Source organism: Vicia villosa, unplaced genomic scaffold (assembly GCF_029867415.1).
Source record: "Vicia villosa cultivar HV-30 ecotype Madison, WI unplaced genomic scaffold, Vvil1.0 ctg.000025F_1_1, whole genome shotgun sequence".
Classification (NCBI taxonomy): Eukaryota; Viridiplantae; Streptophyta; class Magnoliopsida; order Fabales; family Fabaceae; genus Vicia; species Vicia villosa.
The window spans coordinates 1488808-1509607 of NW_026704957.1; the positions used below are offsets into that span (position 1 = coordinate 1488808).

A 20800-nucleotide genomic window follows, 5' to 3' on the forward strand; every position below is an offset into this window, starting at 1 on the left:
CAAATGCAACTCTTGTTCCTATCTAATAGAGCAGACTAGCCATCGATAAGGGTGATACCTGAACCCAGTTAGCAACTCCTATTTTGTTGAGGATAGCATACTTCACACTTAGACTTGATGCAGACATAATACCCTTAGAAAGCCAATTATCATGAACATTTTCGATTATCTCTTGTGCTCTAGAATATGACCAACTGTTATGAGTTTACCTCTTCTTAGGAATTTTCCTCTTATTTTTAGGCGTGGTTAACTTTTTGGTAGAGTTATTCTTAGATTTCAATACAAGTTTCTTTTTCTCATCCCTTTTCTTGGATCTTTTTGTAGATTTTGTTGTGGTATCAATATTATTAATAGTAGGAACAACATCATCAATAATGTCATGATCTTGTCATTGACATTATACTGGACATCAACAATTTCAAAATTTTCATTTATGTCTGAGACATCTGACTCAACATCATTCTGAGTTATAGGTTCATTCTCCAACATGTCCTCTAGATTATCTTTGACATCTGTTGGAACATCTTCAGTGCTAATCTCAACTTCCTTGTTAACTTTGACATTGTCATTGTCTTCTTGCCTTTCATCTTGACTAAAAACTTCTTTGCTTGCCTCAGGTTCATCCATTTGGGTATTTTGTTCAATCTTTTATGTACCTTTCTCACCTTCCTCTGAACTTGCAACATGATAAGGTACATAAGAGATTGAACAAGATACCCTTATCTCTCTAACTAGGATTACCACTTCTTTCCTCTATATTTTTCTCTTAACTAACAAAAGTGATAGCGATATATATTTATAATATTTTTATACCCTAATGAACCATATATAAAAACGGTTCAAAAACACAATCCATTATCAAATGAGTTGCGAACCAAATCGACTCAGTCCGAGACTCACCTAGACCGTCACCACCACCGACAATCCGCTGCCTCTCCAACACCGCCACCACTACTAGCCGGAGCTCCGCTTCAGCCACCGACCAGACTCTGGTTGCCACCGCTCCACGGACCTCCGCCGACATCCATCTTCGAACTTCCATTCGACTTGCCGGACCGTAATTGTCGTTTTTTCCAAATCCTAAAAAAAATGTTTTTTTTTCCTTTTCATTACCTAGTTTTAAAACATATTTTTATAACTATAGTTCATCGAAGATTAAATATTAACGCTTTAATAAATTTGCTCTCTTTAAATATATACCAACAAAATCTACAATTAATTAATTTATAACATAGTGCAAGATGTATATATACATAGACGATATCGATGTTGTAGCATTAAGATTTAAAAATTAGATTTAGAAGAGGTTAGATATGGAGGAAGAGAAAAGCATTAGAGTGAATGGAGAGAAAGAAAAGGAGAACAACAATGGGAAGCAACGAGGAGGCATCCGAACATTACCTTTCATCCTTGGTCAGTCCACACAATAATCTCTTAATTTCTGCTTAGTTATAAACTTACTTGCTAGTAGTAGCTTTTTAGCTTATGCAGATTGATATTTGAATTAAATGTATTTTTGATGCAGCAAATGAAGTGTGTGATAGATTTGCGAGTTCTGGTTTTCACGCAAACATGATAAGCTACCTTACACAACAACTGAACATGCCATTGGTTTCAGCTTCAAACACTTTGAGCAACTTTAATGGAGTTTCTAGCTTGACTCCTCTTCTTGGTGCTTTCATTGCTGATTCTTTTGCAGGCAGATTTTGGACCATTGTTGTTGCCACTCTCATCTATGAACTGGTAATCTCTTACATGCTCCCTTTCTCAAATTCTTTCTAATTTTTTCCTCATCACCTAACATTGATTATTAAAATATTCAAAATAAAAATATTAAACAAAAATATTGGATTTTTTTTTTTAGTTTAATGATCTAAGTATATTTATTCAAATGTAATTTTTTTTTGAAAATTTATTTCTAGTGCTCCCAAGTCATTTTTAAATGTATGTTTTGTTTTTGAAAATTTATTTATTGTTATTTTTGTTTTCAAAAGTCAAATTAATTATTATTCTATTAAAATTGTTCTTATCTATTTATTTTTGAGAAAAAAGTGAGATGCAAAAATAAATAGTTAAACGTATTTTAGAAAAAAACACATATTTTTTTTAACGACTAATAAAATTTTGACCAACTTTAAAATAATAATTAAAAGATAAGTTAATCTACATTAGTTTACATTAATTTCTTTTACACGCACATAGAATCAAATCAAATTATATGTAAATATTCTATTAAATATTTATTTAATACAATTTGATTAGAGGTAAGATAATTTTAATATAAAAACATTTTTCCAAAAAGAAATAGAGGTATATGGTTTGTATATTTGTCATTATATTTTAATTGTCCAAAAATTCTAAGGTGTAGGTGAATACACATAAATATATTTTCTTTTTGAAGTTTATTAGTTAATTTAAATTTTTTAGTAATAGTTTTGTGTGATCAACTAGAAGTAAAAGGATGAATATTTTTTATTGTAGTTCTATACCAAATCCAACAACTAAAAGTACTTTTTTGTGAGTGATACAGGGACTTATTACTATAACAATATCAGCCTCAATGCCCCAATTTCACCCTCCACAATGTCCAACACAAATAAATTGTGAAGAAGCCAAATCCTCACAACTATGGATACTCTATCTATCACTCTTTCTTGCAGCTCTTGGATCAGGTGGCATTAGATCATGTGTTGTACCCTTTTCAGGAGATCAATTTGACATGACTAAAAAAGGTGTTGAATCAAGAAAATGGAACCTCTTCAATTGGTACTTTTTTTGCATGGGATTTGCCACATTAAGTGCTTTAACCATTGTGGTTTATATTCAAGATCATATGGGTTGGGGTTGGGGTCTTGGCATTCCAACCATTGCAATGTTTATATCTATCATTGTTTTTGTTTTGGGATCATCACTCTATAAGACTGTGAAACCAAACGGAAGCCCGTTTGTTCGAGTCGCGCAAGTGATTGTCGCCGCGTATAAAAAGAGGAATGAGGTATTGCCAAATGATTCTGAACTTTTGTATCAAAATATGGAGCTTGATTCTCCTATATCATTGGAGGGAAGACTTTCACACTCGAATCAATTCAAGTAAGTCTAAGAGTAATGATGAAATTCTCATTTGCGAATTCGTTGCTAGTAAATTGATTATTTTTTAAGTTTATATTTGTAGATGGTTAGACAAGGCTGCAATTGTAACAAAGGAAGAAGCCAAAAACCCGAATGCAATACCGAACTTATGGAATTTAGCGACTGTCCATAGAGTTGAAGAGTTAAAATGTATGATTAGAATGCTTCCGATTTGGGCATCAGGAATTTTACTGATAACTGCAGCATCACATCAAAGTAGCTTTGTAATCCAACAAGCCCGCACGATGAATCGTCACCTTTCTCATTCATTCCAGCTTTCGCCGGCCAATATGTCAATTTTCAGTGTACTAACTATGATGATAGGTCTTGTTCTATATGAGCGCCTTTTCGTTCCGTTCGTTCGTAGATTCACAAAGAATCCTACTGGCCTTACATGTTTGCAGAGAATGGGAATAGGCTATGTGATTAACATTACAGCCACAATAGTTTCAGCACTAGTGGAAATTAAGAGGAAAAAAGTTGCTTCTGAATACCACTTATTGGATAGTCCGAAAGCGATTATTCCAATAAGTGTGTTTTGGTTGGTACCTCAGTATTTTTTACATGGTGCGGCTGAAGTTTTTATGTCAGTTGGTCATTTGGAGTTTCTCTACGATCAATCGCCGGAAAGTATGAGGACGAGTGCTACGGCTTTGTACTGCATAGCGACGGCTATTGGAAGCTTTATTGGTACATTGATGGTAACATTAGTGCATAAGTATAGTGGTGAAGAGAGGAACTGGTTACCTGATAGAAACCTGAATAGAGGTAGATTGGAGTACTATTATCTTCTTGTTACTGGGATTCAAGTTATAAATTTGATTTATTTTGTAGCATGTGCTTGGTTTTACACTTATAAGCCTGTGGAGGAAATTATTAGTGAAATAAACAAGCAAGGAGATTTGGAACAGGTGAATGGAGAAGTCTCATTGGTTAACTCAAAAGAGGGTAAGGAGGATGAGAAAAGAGAATTTGCAAAGGATGAATAAATTTATGATCTTGTTGGTAAAAATATTGTACCATAATGAATGTATACATGATCAAATGTAAGGACTCTATGTTATATTTCTATTTTCAAGAATGCTAAATTTACACCATATTATGACACTACACCGTATTTTATACGGTTTTTTTTTATTTTTTACAATATTTTATTTCCACCTTAAAATTTGTGCATGTATTTAATGTTTCCAACTCTCACATAATATATACGGTGTAGGCCTGAAGTGTAAGTTTTAAGTGTAAGTATAGCACTCCTCTTCTATTTTCCATATCATGCACTTGTGTTATTGTTTACAATTGTAGACCACATCTGACTGTAAATAAGTGAGGTGTCACGTTTGAACCTTCATTCCTTCTTGTATCTGATATTTTTGCACAACTATCAATTGAGATGACCTGGTTTTAGTTTGAAATTTTGAAAGTCATAGTAAATTTTCAATAATGTATAGGATTTTTGCTGACTTTGAAGTAGGAGTGGCAAAACGGGCCACGCACCCCGCCTTAAACCCGTAGAAAAACGAGCGGGACGGGCATGCCCGCCAAGTGAAATGGGCATAAAAATCATGCCCACCCCGCCAAGATGGCGGGTTGGCGGGCGGCGGACTTGCCCGCATATTTTTATTTATATTTTTTTTCATTTTTTTAATAGATTAATAGGTTTTTTTTACCTTTTAATTAAAATTTTCACTTAATTTTTAAAACAATTTTTTATAAAAGAAACTTTTTAACAAATTTTACTTAAAAAAATATTACATATATTCATAAATAAATATATAAAATAAACCATCAAGAATTGGAATTACTAGAATTAACTAAAAAGAGAGAATTTTGGAGGAGGAGCGGGCTTTGGCGGGCGGCGGGTTTTGGCAGGGCGGACTTTGGCAAGCGGCGGGCCTAAAATTCCAACCCAACCCGCCAATTTTTGGCGGGTGGGCGGGCCGGTCCGGCGGACTACGGCCCGTTTTGCCACCCCTACTTTGAAGTGTGACTCTTAATCTAAATCTTATAGAAACAAAAAATAAATAGAATAGAAACAAGTGGTACAATGATTAATCAAAATAATAGTTTTTAGTTTGACTAGTTGACTTGGGGGATTGACATGATTTGATCCTAGCTTTCATTTTGTTGTATATAGATTCTGATTTTTAAAATGGCCAGTTGCGTGTGGGAATTTATTTTCACTCTTTTGTGTTTAACAGCTACTTCTATGATGTAATCTGTATGCAAATGCAAGTGAGTTGCTTCATAGATTATGATTAAGTAGACTCTAGTATCATGTTCTAGTACAATATTTGAATTTGGGGTTGGTTAGCTAGTAGGTAGTGTTATTACAGCGTATTCGTCAACGGTTTAGGCTTAAATGAACCTTAGTTATCTCTTGAGCTAGCTTTTATAATATTTTTATGAAGACCAAAAGAAATATTTAGACGTAGATTGAAAGCATATATTTAAATTAAACCACCTTTAGGTCGCTAGAGGCAATATGCGCTAAGCCACGATCTGTAATGATTTTATTATTACAAGTTACAAGTATTAGTATTAATATTATACCATGATTAATGTGTGTATAAATAAACAAGTTCAAAAATGAAAAATGGATAGTATATGCAAACATATGGAGATGGGGAAGAGTATGGGTAGTGAAGAGATAGAGAACAAGAAGAAGGGGAAACCTCGGCGACGAGGAGGAATCCGAACACTGCCTTTCATCCTTGGTCAGTACTACTATTCATTCTTTCTTCTCATTTCATTATTACTATTCATTTTCATTCTCATTATTTTGTAATTCCTTCAATTTAGTATTTGCTACCTTTTTCGTTTCCTTCTGAATCTTCACCTTATTGTCTTTGGGATACTCATCAGTTCCATAATAATTAATTTCATGGTGATAGATGTTTTATGCTACAATGAGTTGACTTTAATACTAGTGTGTTTAGTTGAAGTCGCCATCTTTTTATTTTCAAATTTATTTGTTTGGACATTAAGTTTAGGTGAATTCTTATCTACCCAACTCAAAAAATTGGGTAGAGCTACCTTCAATGTAAAATATCTTAGAAACACCAAATAATGATATTATTTTATAATTAATTAAATACGTTAAAATCAAATGAAATATTGTGATTGGTTGAATGTACATTACTCAACTTTTTGTGATGGATAATAAAGTTGTCCCCTTAAGTTTATACGAAAGAGAAGCAATTTCAAATTATTTGCTTTTAAATATCATTTTAAAATCTTTAAACTTAACTTTGACAAAATAGTTTATAGATTTTTATTATTTTAATCATTCTTTTAATTTTTTATTTAAATAATAGATTTTGATCAAATAATTTTAATTTTTTTTCAAAACATTATTTTTCTTTATTAAAATATCTTATCCAAACAAACTAAGGCTTTCTCAAACTTTATTTTTTATTTAAGTATTTTCTTTTTGTGTTTTGTTTAGACAAATTTCACTACTAGATTAACAATTAACAATAGGATCATAAAATAGTGCCATTTTATAGATTAATTTGTGTTTTGTTTGACAAATTTTAGTTATTTCAATTATTGGTATACAAACAAAAGATTATGAACCATGGACAAGTATTATATGTTAGCCATTTCTTCGTAAGCCAAGTTGTATATTAATTAATTCATAAAATGACTCATCAATCTTATTCTATTATGGAAGACCATAACTTATGTGCTAGTAATATTTTAGCCAATTCTTTTATCTTTCAAGTTGTGACTTAATTAATTCACAAAATGACTCATCCATCTTATGATTATTTGAGTCACCTTTGACTTGTATGTACTTTAGCAAATTTCATATACATCACTATATTTGGAAGCATTGCTTTTTTTATTATTTATTCATATCTTAAATAATATACAATAATAATTTGTAATGCTTCATTGATAAAACTTTCACAAGCATAATATAATCAAATCAAATCAAATGTATAATGCCTTATTATACTTATGAGATGAAAATTGATCTCTTAAAAAATTTGAAGGAATATAACTGAAAAACATAAGATTATATACAATGAAAGAGTTGCTTCAAGAGAATCATAATTGTTGAAGTTAGCATTAATTTAGAAAATGAATCTAAAATCTATTAATTTTCACATATAATAAAGTCTAACTAATTGATGATATATGCAGCAAATGAGGTATGTGATAGATTTGCTGTGGCTGGTTTCAATGGAAACCTGATAAGTTACCTAACTCAGCAACTAAACATGCCATTAGTATCAGCTGCAAACACACTCACAATCTTCGGCGGAACAGCCAGCTTCACACCTCTCATTGGCGCCCTCATTTCCGAGTCCTTTGCTGGCCACTTCTGGACCATTACCATTGGTTCAATCATCTACCAACTCGGGATGATCAGCATAACACTATCAACTATACTTCCACACATGCGTCCTCCACCGTGTCCAACACAGATAAATTGCCAAGAAGCATCGTCCTCGCAGTTATCGATGTTCTTCATCTCGCTTGTTCTTATATCGATTGGATCAGGTGGAATTAGACCTTGCGTTGTTCCGTTTTTAGGAGAGCAATTTGATATGACTAAAAAAGGCGTCGCGTCTAGAAAATGGAACATTTTCAATTGGTATTTTTTCTTCATGGGAATTGCTTCTCTAAGTGCTTTGACAATTGTGGTTTACATTCAGGACAATACTGGTTGGGGTTGGGGTTTCGGTATACCAACTATTGTTATGTTTTTGTCAATTGTTGCATTTGTGTTTGGCTCGCCGTTTTATAAAACTGAGAAACCTAAAGGAAGTCCTATGGTTCGCTTGGCCCAAGTTATGGTAGCAGCAGTGAAAAAGAGGAACGAAGTTTTACCAAATGATCCGAAACATTTGTATCAAAATCGAGAAGTTGATGTTGGCATTTCCTTGGAAGGAACACTTTTACATACAAATCAATATAAGTAAGTCAGATGATTGTAAATTGCTGGTCTAAGATTCAATCTCTGTCGATAACATTTATTTATATTTATGTATTAATATAAACAAATTGTTGATATTCTTGAAAATATTAATTTAGTTCTTCACTTCTTTTGATTCAATCCAAAATTTTGGATTAGGAACTATCACTAATTTGTTGAGTTATATTTATAGATGGTTGGATAAGGCTGCAATCATGACAGGCGAAGACGACACAGAACAAAATGCGCCACCAAATTTTTGGAAATTAGCTACTGTCCATAGAGTCGAAGAGCTAAAATCAATCATTAGAATCCTTCCGATTTCTGCATCAGGAATTTTACTTATAGCCGCTTCAGCACACCTGCCTAGCTTTGTCATCGAACAAGCGCGCACAATGGATCGTCATCTCTCACACACATTTCAAATTTCGCCTGCCAATATGTCAATTTTCAGTGTAATAACAATGATGACAGGAGTTATTCTATACGAACGTCTTTTCGTTCCCATCGTCCGTAGATTCACAAAGTATCCGGTCGGAATCACGTGCATACAAAGAATGGGAATCGGCTTTGTAATCAACATCATCGCCACATTAATTTCAGCACCTGTGGAAATCAAAAGAAAAGAAGTTGCTGCTAGGTACAACTTATTGGATGATCCGAAAGCGATTATTCCTATAAGTGTGTTCTGGTTGGTGCCTCAGTATTGCTTTCATGGACTTGCTGATGTTTTCATGTCTGTTGGACTTTTTGAGTTTCTATTTGATCAAGCACCTGAGAGTATGAGAAGTAGTGCTACTGCTATATATTGTGTGATTATAGCTATTGGAAGCTATGCTGGTACATTTATAGTGACACTTGTTCATAAATATAGTGGCAAGGAAAGGAATTGGTTACCTGATAGGAACCTTAATAGGGGTAGATTGGAGTATTATTATTATCTTGTTAGTGGTGTTCAAGTTCTTAATCTCATTTATTTTGGAATTTGTCTTTGGTTTTACACTTACAAGCCCTTGGAAGAAATTGCTGAAATCAATAAGGAAGAAGATTTGGAACAGGTTGATGCAAAAAATTTGGCTTCCAATTTAGAAGAGAAAGTTTAGGAGAAAAAAAATGATGTATTGTTCATAATGATTGATTTGTATTATTGGAGACTTTGATTGCTCAATTTCTTTGCAAGTGACTTATGTAATAAGGACATGCTAGTAAGTGAGAATTTCATTTTCTGAAATAGTAAGAAAATTGTAAAGTATTTTTATTACTGCGACTATGATATTTTGTTTGATAATTTCTATTTCATTCTTATTATTTCAATTCCTCCTTACATTACATTATTAACTTTTTTAAATTGTGGTTTGCAATCGCAATTTCAACCGCAATATTATTAATATGATAATTTCTGCAATCGCATCAGACTACAATTAAGATGCGATTCATCTATTATATATATATATATATATTAAAACCGACACTCTAAATTTATTCTTTATTAATTTGACACGTGTACTTCATTTGTAGCATGTAACATTAAGTAAATGTGTTTGACATGAGCTTCATTCGAGCCTTTAATATAACATTTGAAGCCTATTTAGTTATTGTAGTTTAACTATGAGAAATCTATATGTCACTCTTTAAATTAAATCTGACACTCTTATAATTTTTCATGATGATAATATTCTTCATATTATTTATCATCCAAATTTTTTCTGTAAAAGCTCGAAGGATGGCCAAAATGATATGAGATTTTATTGGATTTTTTTTCTAAATATTTGGAAATCCTTTGAAGTTTTATCGATTTTTTGGAAAATAGTCGGAAATACTACGCAGTAGTTTTGTGAAAAATCTGGAAATCCCTTTAACTTTTATTGGATTTTTGCGAAACATCTGAACTCTTATTCTTTTTTAATTTTATCGGTTTTTTAGAAAATTCCGGAATCTGCGATGTATTTAACATTGTTATTATCGGAATTTTTGAAAAATCCAAAAAACGTTGTTGTATAGACCTAAAAACCCAATAGTTCAATATGCTTCAATTGTGTGGTTCTGATTCTGATGGTTCCCATGTGAATTTTACCTAGTTTTTCACCATTAACGCGATATGTTTTGCATAAATATTTATTTTTTTACATAATTGTGTGAACCTAATTTATTTTGTATATGTTGTAAATGTCAAATATTACCCTCTTGGACCGACGTTTTGGCATGGGTGCATACCGTTCGTAAACATCATGGTGTAAGGAGTATGTTGAATCACATAAGCCTGAGCATGTTATGCATATGTGGAACAACATCATGTATTCAAATACGAAGACTGATTTTTTGGTACACATAAAGCATTTTGAAGTTGTATGTGCTGATATTCCCAAATTTGTTCAGTATGGAGAAAACTTGGTCGACACCCTATAAAGAAAGATTTGTTATTGCACGGACTAATAAAGTCACTCATTCATGGAACACAACAACCAACAGGTACATCGATGTGAGTATAAATATAGTTACATTACTAATTATCAAATAATGACATTTTATTCTATTTATGTTTTTAAGGATTGAGCCTGCTCACTGGAGACTAAAAAATATGTTGACAAGTAGCTAGGGAGATTTATGTAGAATTTGGGATGTTAACATTAAATTGAAGTTGCAATTAGGTTCAATTAGAATGTCATTTCAGAAAAGTGTATGTAACATTGAGCATCCTATCACACTCCATTTTACTCTAGATTGCACAATTTCATTTCAAGATAGTGTATACAACACATTGAAAATGAGTTGGAACGGATAAATCCGTTGGTTGTGACAAAACAACATATGTTTGCTTTATTAGAACAACACATGGGTTACATTGTGCATGTGGACTTGCAGGTTATAAAATACAAGGAGAGCTTATTCCGTTAGAATTGATACTTTTGTTTTGGAAAAAATTATTCATTGAAGAACACGAGGTCACTTAAGAAGAAAGTGGGACATAGTTGGATTTAGAAGAAGAGTGTGAATAGCTGAAGAAGTATTTTGGTAAATTGGATATTGTAGGCCAGAGGACGATGAAGAAAATGTTTGGGAACTAACACTTCCATCCACAACTTCCATGTGTCCACCACCGATGAAATACAAGCCAAAGAAGAGAACTAAGAATAGTAAAAAGGGTGACAAGAGTGATTTGCATCGTGATCTTTCATAGGGGGAGTATGCTGAGGGATCGCAGGAAAGTTAGAGTTCAAAGAGATCATGTACGAAACCAACTGAAAGTCAACCGTATAACGTGTCTTCAAAACTAAAATATTTCTCTTAATTTTCTATTTTATTACATCAATACTATAGCGGTGAAATTGGTGAGACTAAAGCTATGGGAAAGACTTAGCTCATTTGTTTTAAACAGAATCGCCACCGCGCTTTATTGTTTCTAAAAGGAATGGGAGAAAGAGCGAATAAAACCCACAGAAGTTTTTAAAATCAAAACTAATAAACTTATCAGAGATTTGGGTAAGAGGGTTTGTTATACAAGGGGAAGGTTTTAAGCACCCCTCATATCCATGATACTCCATGGGAACCTCTTTGAAAATGTTATTGTTTTTGTGTACATTTATTTGAAAAACATATGTGAACTTGTTTTAAAAAAGAGTGTGGGGATGGGAACAAAAGTTTTTGAAAGTAAGCTCGATAAGACATCACATCTTAGGCCTACATACCCCTTTTAAAGAAAAGGGAAGTCAGAGCTTTTGTAGTTCCTCTTAAAAGGAAAATAAAAGGGGGGGCCAAAGTGGCCAAAATCTTTTTGGGTGTTTAATAAAAGGGGGCCAAACTTTAACAATACAAGGTCAATGGATTAAGAGTAGTTTCACCGAGAATAATTCTTCTCTTAGTACCAAGGTTTCAAAACAAAAGGTTGGTTGAGTTTTAACAATACAAAACCAAGGGTGGGTTTAAAAAGGTTGAGCTTTAACAATACAAAACCATTTTTAACAAGTGAAAAGCTTTAGCAATACTTTAACACAAAATAAAAGAGATTTGGAAAAGAGTTTGAGTACCTTGACAATTTTAGTCAATACCATTTCCATTCCTTTGGATTTTTCAACAACAACTTTAAGTAATCAATCAATGGATACCTCAAGTGTGTGTGTGATAACATGTGTCACAAAATACAAACAAGTAAGTATGACACTCATAAATATGGACTCAAATGGTAATGGACAAGGATGTTAATACCTTTGGATTAATTCATGTAGGAATAAATATGATGGATGATGGATATGAATCTCATGCATGTGGGTTAGTAAACAAAGTATATACAAAGATAATACAATGGATAACAAGTACAAAAATACAAGGATGAAAATCAACAAGTATATGCACATGGTCAAAAGATAAATATCAAGGTAAACAAATAACATTTAACATGGATAAACAAAGATCAAGAGGTTTTTTGAATTAGGGTTTTGAAATCACACCTAAACCTAATTGTTTTTTAATGATTAAAATACCAAATTCTAAAAGAGAATTGGTCTAAGGGTTCATGATATAATCAAAGGGATATTGACCTAACCCTAGAAATATTCTCATAAAAATATTAACAATTTATTTAGAGAAAATATTAAAAGGAAAATGTTTTTTTTTTTGTATTTTTAGCATATAAAGCCTATTTTTTTATTTAATTTTTAAATGGTAAAATAATAAATATTTTTGAATTTTTAAAATATATTCACAAAATATACCACATAAATAAGAAGTGTGCAAAAAAAAACTCAAAAGGAGTTCATTTGCTTATAGAAACAACTTTGAAAAAATGATGAAAAAATAAATATTTTTCAAAATAAGCTTCTGAAAACGAGTTTCCCAAAATGAGGAAACCGGTTTCTTCTTCGAAGAAAATATTTATTGGTTCAGGAAACCGGTTCCCAGAATGAAGAAACCGTTTTCTTCTTCGAAAAAAACCAGATTCTGCTGCTGAATCACATTTTGTTCAAGTTTTCAATTCTTAAAAATGGTAACTTTCTTATTTCTCAACCAAATGCAAAAGTGTAAACATCAAAGTTGCTTAGAATTTCACAAGAAACTTAACCATGTACTTAGAACAAATTACTATTGAGTGTAGCTTTCAGATTTTTGATAAAACAGAAATAAGACAGTTTTTCAAAAGTTAATTTAAATGACAAATCAAGTTCAAACAATGCCTATTTTCATAGGACTTCAAGTCACACCAATCATATGAACAATAATGACTCAAGAATGAACACAAATGATAGCTTAAACTATGAGTTTCAAGTTCAATATTTTCTTACCAAAAGGGAAGAGATGGTACCTCCTTTAAATGATGTTCCAGCAACAAGGGAAGGAGTCTATGAGCTTCCTTGAACCTCCCTGGTGTTATTGATGTGCTTATCTAGCTTTGAACTGCTCTCAACCTTTCTGCCCAACTCAACACGCAAATACGATGGATGAAAATGGAGGGTGGTAGCGGAAATGTTAAAGAGGTGATGTAAGGGTTTGGATAGCTTATATATTGTGTATATGAAGTGTTTGGATGGTTGGTTTGCAAAGAACTTGAGAGAAACTCAGAACTTGCAAGTTTGAGCTAAAAATGACAAAGTGGAGGAGTGACTTTTGAGATTTTTTCTTGAGGTATTTTGAGGGTAGTTGTTATGGTGTACAGCTTCTAAATGATGATTAGAAGCTATTGGAAAGCTTGATTGACACCCAGAACTTATGGAACTCCAAATGACTTGAAAAATGAAAAGTTGGAAAGAAGGAGAATTTCAAGTTGGGGGTCAGTTGGAGAATTCTGGTGTGTTTTATGCACTGAGAAAGGGTATATATTTATAGGCATAAATTAAGGTTTGTGGAGGGAAAAATCAGATCACATGTCTTCATAATTTTCAAATTGTGTACTTTTGCTTCTTTGTGAAGAAATGATAAAATTGTGTTTCCAATGGAAGGTACAAGCATGCTTGGAGTTGTTGGTTGCTTTCTCAATATTGTGGAGGCTTGCTTGTGACATTCAAATTGCTTTTGTTGCTGAAGAAACAAGTTGGAAGCTCAAGGAGAGTGGACTTTGTGATTAAAGTCACTTTTCCAAAATGGAAATCATGGCTTTTTACTTAAAATGGCATTATGCATTGGTTAAGACTTAAACCACTTCGTCCATAGCTCAAAAGCTTATGTAATATACTAATTATGGTGCTTAGAACAAGCAAGAGGAGCTGCAAGGAAGGAATCTTTCGTTAAAAAATGATTTTGCTTCATAACTTTCTCATGTTCATGGCTTGCATTCAAGTGTCATGGAGCCTTGTTTGCAAAATCATATCTCATAGCTAGAGTGATGAAAAATCATGCTAATGGTCTCTTTGGAAAGCCCTTTCTACATACTTCAATCCATTTTTTAAAATTTTTCTCAAAATCTTTTGGGATCATGGAGAAAAATGGCCATAAAGTTAGGAAAAATTCAAGTGAAAACACTTAAATTTTTTTTTAAGTTTTTTAAACATAATCTTCAAAATTCCATATCCCTCAAAATAATCATTTTTGATGAAAACTAGAGAAGAGACAAAGTTGTTTGTTTGATTAAGATCTATAACTTTCATGTTGGGAGATTTTTGAGTGTGTAGGCAAAATTTGAAGTTCCCAAAATTAAGTTAAAATCACTTAAAACCCTAATTTTGACTTTTGTTGACTTTTTGATTCTTAATGAATTTTCTTGATTTCTCTTGGCCAAATGTCTACTATAATCATATGATGATGATTTGAATTCTTAAAAGTTCATGGTTGACCATTTTTCTCAAAAGTCAAAGGTTGACCCACACAGTTGACTTTTTCCAAATGAAATGCAGTTTTGTGAATTTCATATGAATCAAGCTTTCCTCTTCAAATGAATGTTATGAATGTATTATAATGTTGATTTGGATTCCCTTGAACTATGGTTTGATCCTTGGATCCATGTCTTGATTAAAAGTCAACCCTCTAGTAGAATTAGGTCAGAACCCTAATTTGGTGCCGCAGGTGATCTTGAGAGTTGTTGATCTTGAATTGGGCTATCCTTGGACTTAGATATTGATGAAAAACCCTTTTAATCATGGGATAATGTTGGACTTCCTTGTGGGCCTAAAAACCCTAATTTGCTCAGCTTTCCCATGACCAGTCTTCTGTCTTAGGACACAAGTAACAAACAACAATTTTTTTGTATTTTTGGGTTAACAAATGATATATGCATGATGATAATGATAATGATGATGATCCTAATATTTGGAATAGGGTAGGATCTCAGTGGTTAAAAATTGGGGTATAATAAGTACATTGATTACATTGTTGATGTGGGTGACAATGGAAATTGTGTTTTTCGGGCTATTGCAGCTTTACTTGGATGGGGCGAAGAGTCTTGGTCGTTGATTCAGTTGCAGTTAGATACTGAAGTTTATCAACATCATCAATTGTCTTTCAATAATTGTTCTATTACACGATAACAGAAGTTGGGAGTGCATTGCAGGTTGATTGCTTTGGTGTGCAGGGTCGTGATAAGTGGATGAGAATTCCTGATATGGGTTAGTCTATTGCTTCTAGATAGTTATATTGATCTCATTGTCTAAGAACCTTGACATCACATTTATACCATTAGTGATAGCTCCATGCATAGCTTCAAGTAGACACAAAATGATTGCAGTTAGTTTTGTTAAAAATGATCATTGGGTTCAAGTGAAGTTGAAACCCAATTGTCCTTTGCCTCCCGTTACAAACCAATTGAGACATAATTATAGTGAAGTAGCAAGAGAATGGGAATCAATATATGCAGGATGTATTAGGCACTGGGAAGAAGTAGCTAGGAAGTTGACATAATTTGTTTTGTAATGATATTATAACACTTTTGCATTATTCAACCTTTTATAACAATGTACTACCTTGATTATTAAGTAACCTTGATAAAAACTCCCTATTTCGAGAGAACGACAACATACTGTTGTACTTCATTCTCTATGAATCATTAGATTAAGAGTTGGTTAAACATGATATATATATATATATATATATATATATATATATATATATATATATATATATATATTCACTACAAAAGGTATAATTGATATACACAATTAGCAAACATTCATGGATCACCAACATCAGTATAATCAAGCCCCACTGTATACTCAAAGGTATACACTTTTCTTTTGTCCAACTTCATTTAATATGCACTACGACTTCATTCAAGTTGCAGAGCATCCATACAAAGCACACTAGATTTTCACTGTTGGTACCCAAACTTTTTTAGGTCCTGGTACATCAATAGTTTTAAGAGGCCTAGAGTTATTACCTTTATAACTTCTTAATTTATAAAAAAAAGGGCTTTAACTGGCCAAATTTATTGCAATAAGAGTATTTATAGACATGTCGATTCACTTTCTTCCTATTAAAACTTTTGCTACGTGTTCTACCAAATTTTAACCCTAATCCAATTTTATTTAAGGAAGGTCTTTGACTTGGTAGAATCATGTCAATGTTTTCGTTCCTCTTAGCAAATTTTTCTAGGGTTTCATACAAATCTTTTACTTCCTTTTTCATTGAGACTCACGTCTTACAAGTTCCATCTTGGTTTCTAATATTATTATTTCATGTTTAAGTATTTTGTTACTCTTTTCTAGAAACTCAAGATAATCTTTATGATATAGTCACACTTGTTAGTCTTATAATTTTATTTGATTAACTTATTGCTTAATTTATACAACTGCTTGTATGATAACTTTGTTACCTCACATTCATCTCCTTCGTGAGATGCTTTCAAGAAACCTTCATTTTCCTTGTTGGAAGGAGATTCTTCAAAGGTTCTACTCAAGATTGACTCTTCGAGGTTTCCCCTTGAGGTTGAATCACTAAATGTATTGATTGTTGAGACTTCCTTTTTTCTTCTTCTCTCGAATATTACAATAGATGATACTTCTTCTTCATATTCTCTTTTTGATGAAGTTCCTTCACCCTCAAGCCTCGCAATCAGTGATTATGTTGATGCAGACATTGACATGTTGTTGCAAATCATATCCTTTATTCATCTTCGTAACGTGTATTCATTATTTCACTAAAAATATGTTCATCAACTTGTCTTTCACAAATACTGACTATCCAAATTGTCTCAAACCTCCTTCAGTGTCGTCATGACCATGATATAACACACCAATCAGTCTAAAACACATAGGCGAATCAATTTCGCAACCTTCTCTTCCTTCTATGCCCGTCGATATCCTCCATGTTGTTCGGTTTCTCACACAGCTTCTTATGTACACTTTGCTAAGCCAACATATCCTTAACCCTCACTTGCTATAATCTCAAATAAGTTGTCTCGTCAAACCTTGTTACCTAGAATTTCACACTAATTGTTAGAACAACAAATAGTATAGAAGATCAAAGAGAAACAAAATTAAAAAACAATGAACACGATCAATCTTTGTTAACGCAGTTCAGTCAATAATGTCTACCTCTACTACTATAGAGCAACTATAGTTTCTTTTATTTATGTCTTAAGAATTATGGTTGCAATATATATATATATATATATATATATATATATATATATATATATATATATATATATATATATATATATATATATATATATATATATATATATATATATATAAAATACTGCGACTCAGTTTACAATAATATTCTTGAACCGAAATGCGCGAACTAAAGCCTCACGCCCTCTAATCACCTACACACAACAAAGAGCTGAATTTAAGACCCAGTTAAAGTTTTCACATATTTTGTTTCTCTTTTGTCTTAATTAATATATGCGCCATATTCAATAAAAATTAATAAATCATGAAACTAGTTTAACAATTACAAAGTTTCGCCATGTATAATCAGAAATACATATCGCATAATTTTTATAGAAACAAACATTAAAATAAATTTTTTAGCTAGTCTCTTCAACTAGATAAATCTTCTAAATCCACTCTCTCCTTAAACCTCTATAAATTGGACATTGGGCGATCAAATCCTAACCATGTTAGGAGTTAGGACCACCACCATAGACAACACCCAAGACTCGTAACCAAATTAGTTTATAGGTGGCAGATTTATCAAATCTTGCTTGTCTCTGCACAAGTCGGAAATGGGTGGATACATCAAACAATCCGCATGCCACAACACATAACACTCTTTTTTATTATGGTCCCTAGTTATTCAATGTATGAAATATGAATGATTCCATTTTAGTCGTGTCAACATGAAGTGTCCTACAATTTGGTCCTTCGGATGTTGACCACTGTAATGATTCATGCATGGTCCATATCTATGTATGCAAAAGTCTTTCACAACTCTACTACCAATTCAGTGATTCATGAGTATAGTAATAATAATTTAACCAAACGCTGTTGATGCATCATGCATGTATGACTCTTCACGAGTAGAGAATCTAAGCCTCATGTGTGGTGGGAATATAAAAAATGTAAGTTGCAAAGTGTCACGGACATGATTGATTATGCCGAAAGCAATACAAAATTGTTGCTTTGATACACTAGTGTCCTTATATAGAAAGATTGTGTTTGAATTCAAACTTGTTAATGTCAACAACAACCATAGCAACAGCATGTTATCGACATTGACACCCATATTAATTCCAACTCACTTCGCGTAAGCTGCGACGTCATTGTTATTAACTTCTTCTTTTTTTGTTGACAATAGTCATCATAAAATTGCTTTAAAATGAAATTGGAAGTGAAAAACTTATTGATAATAGAGATAATTATGATCATTTTATTTTTCAATTAAATACCAACTTCTTCTTTTAATATTACACTGTTAAAATTTTAATAATTTTTTATTGAATATTTTATTTAATGAGATATATTAATAAGGACGGAAGAATCATGACATTCAATCATTCATTATCAAAATCAAAAGGTAAATGTTATTTTTTTTTATATAAAGTTAGGATAGGAAGTTAGACTTTTGATTCCACAAATCTTATATTTTTAAAAAAAATGTTATTACGAGAAGTAGAAGTCTCGTCATGACGTATCGAAGATCAATACCATCGATTCAGGATTTCTTATCACCAACTTACACTAAATTCTAATTCTGAAACTGAACATCACTATTGCTAAGATAGAGAAAATGTATTTTGTATATATATACAAATATGATGATACCCGATGAATGTAAGATTATATATATAATACTCTATTCGTTTCACAATGAATTTCGTTTTAGCAAATAAAATTTGTTTCACAATGAATGTCATTCTCACTTTTCAATATAGTAATAATAATTATTTTTCCAATTGTGTCGTTTAATTATTATTTTGTACACTACTTCTAATACATTTGTAAGGTTAATTTAGTCAAAGTGCAATGTTTTATGACAATATTATTACATTTCTTAAACCGTGTACAAAAACCTTAAACGACATTCATTTTGAAACGAATGAAATAATGTTTAAGTATTCATAATCCTAGAATCATGGTAGGAGTCAATACAATGATCCTATAATAATTACAACGTAATAATGATAATGAATATATGATTGCATAATCATAGCATCCATGTATCATGACAGTTATAGAATGATATGTCATGATACATAGATGCTATGATTATGCAATCATATATTCATTAGCATTATTATGTTGTAATTATTATAAGATCATTGTATTGACTCCTACCATGATTCTAGGATTATGAATACTAAAACATTATTATATACTCCCTCCGGCCTGAATTATAAGCAAATATTCTCTTTTTAGGTTCATTGAGTAATGAATGTATCTGGTCTACATAAAAGACTAGATACATTCATTTCTCAATGAACCTAAAAAGAGAATATTTGCTTATAATTAAGGCCAGAGGGAGTATAATTTTACATTCATCGTGTATCATCATATTTGTGTGTGTGTGTGTGTATATATATATATATATATATATATATATATACAAAATACATTTTCTCTATCTTAGTATCAGTGATGTTCAGTTTCGGAATTAGAATTTGGTGTAAGTTGGTGATAAGGAATCCTGAACCGGTGGTGTTGTTCTTCGATACGATGTTGCAGAGGTGGACTTGTAGGGTTAGCACTCCAACGTTCAAATCAGTTTAAGATTCAAGATTAGTGTAGTGAAAAGTGAATATCAGAAAGTGTACTGTGCATTTTGTAACACTCAAAACCCTGAAACTTATATATTAAGCATTACACGACTATCTAAGGTTTCAGCAACGATAATCCTTTAACAATATAAACATTTAACAAACACACATAAGAAAATATCAACATCATACAACACATGTCATCGCACGGTCACCTTCACTTAGGGTATCATTGCGGCAGTATCAATCTTATTTTAAATAATAAGTCATAGCAACTTAAACCTTTAGTCTCAAACTTCAAGTTATAATAAATTGTTTTCAAAATAAAGAGTTATCATATTCAACTCTTAACAACTTCAACGTAAATCGAATAAAACAATTAAACTCCATCAAAACATAATAAGCAAACAAACATTCTCAACCCCGATGTTACATGATCAGAGCGAGACTTTTAAATAAAGATAAAACTAAACAAATTAACTCCAGGAACTAACTTCCACTTACAGCAGCAAACTCTACTCCTGAGTATCTGCAAGATGTCCATGGTGGACGACATCAAAGAAAAGAGGTGAGAAACAACATTCAACATAAAGAATGTAAAGAATTCTAAGGTAGAGAAACATACAACAAACTCATATTCATTACACCATCAATAACAACATGATCTCACACCCATTCACAAC

The 20800-nt window shown here is 32.1% G+C and overlaps 1 protein-coding gene across 1 annotated transcript; it reads left to right on the plus strand.

Annotated features, from left to right (window-relative positions):
- The first annotated feature begins 862 nt into the window (after positions 1 to 862).
- Positions 863 to 9319, plus strand: LOC131622228 (uncharacterized). Its single transcript, XM_058893256.1, has 7 exons — positions 863 to 1413; positions 1526 to 1743; positions 2531 to 3090; positions 3173 to 4086; positions 5745 to 5846; positions 7282 to 8059; positions 8250 to 9319. Exons 1-7 carry the CDS (start codon positions 1314 to 1316, stop codon positions 9157 to 9159), a joined length of 3582 nt encoding a protein of 1193 aa, XP_058749239.1. The 5' UTR covers positions 863 to 1313; the 3' UTR covers positions 9160 to 9319.
- The last annotated feature ends 11481 nt before the right edge of the window (positions 9320 to 20800 follow it).

What these genes read in the sequence shown, in the direction of transcription:
- LOC131622228 (XM_058893256.1), top strand. Translation starts at nt 1,314, where the DNA reads ATGGAGGAAGAGAAAAGCATTAGAGTGAATGGAGAGAAAGAAAAGGAG. An exon ending in TCACACTCGAATCAATTCAA is followed by an intron (nt 3,091 to 3,172) that starts GTAAGTCTAAGA and finishes TTATATTTGTAG; the next exon opens with ATGGTTAGACAAGGCTGCAA. An exon ending in AACACTGCCTTTCATCCTTG is followed by an intron (nt 5,847 to 7,281) that starts GTCAGTACTACT and finishes TGATATATGCAG; the next exon opens with CAAATGAGGTATGTGATAGA.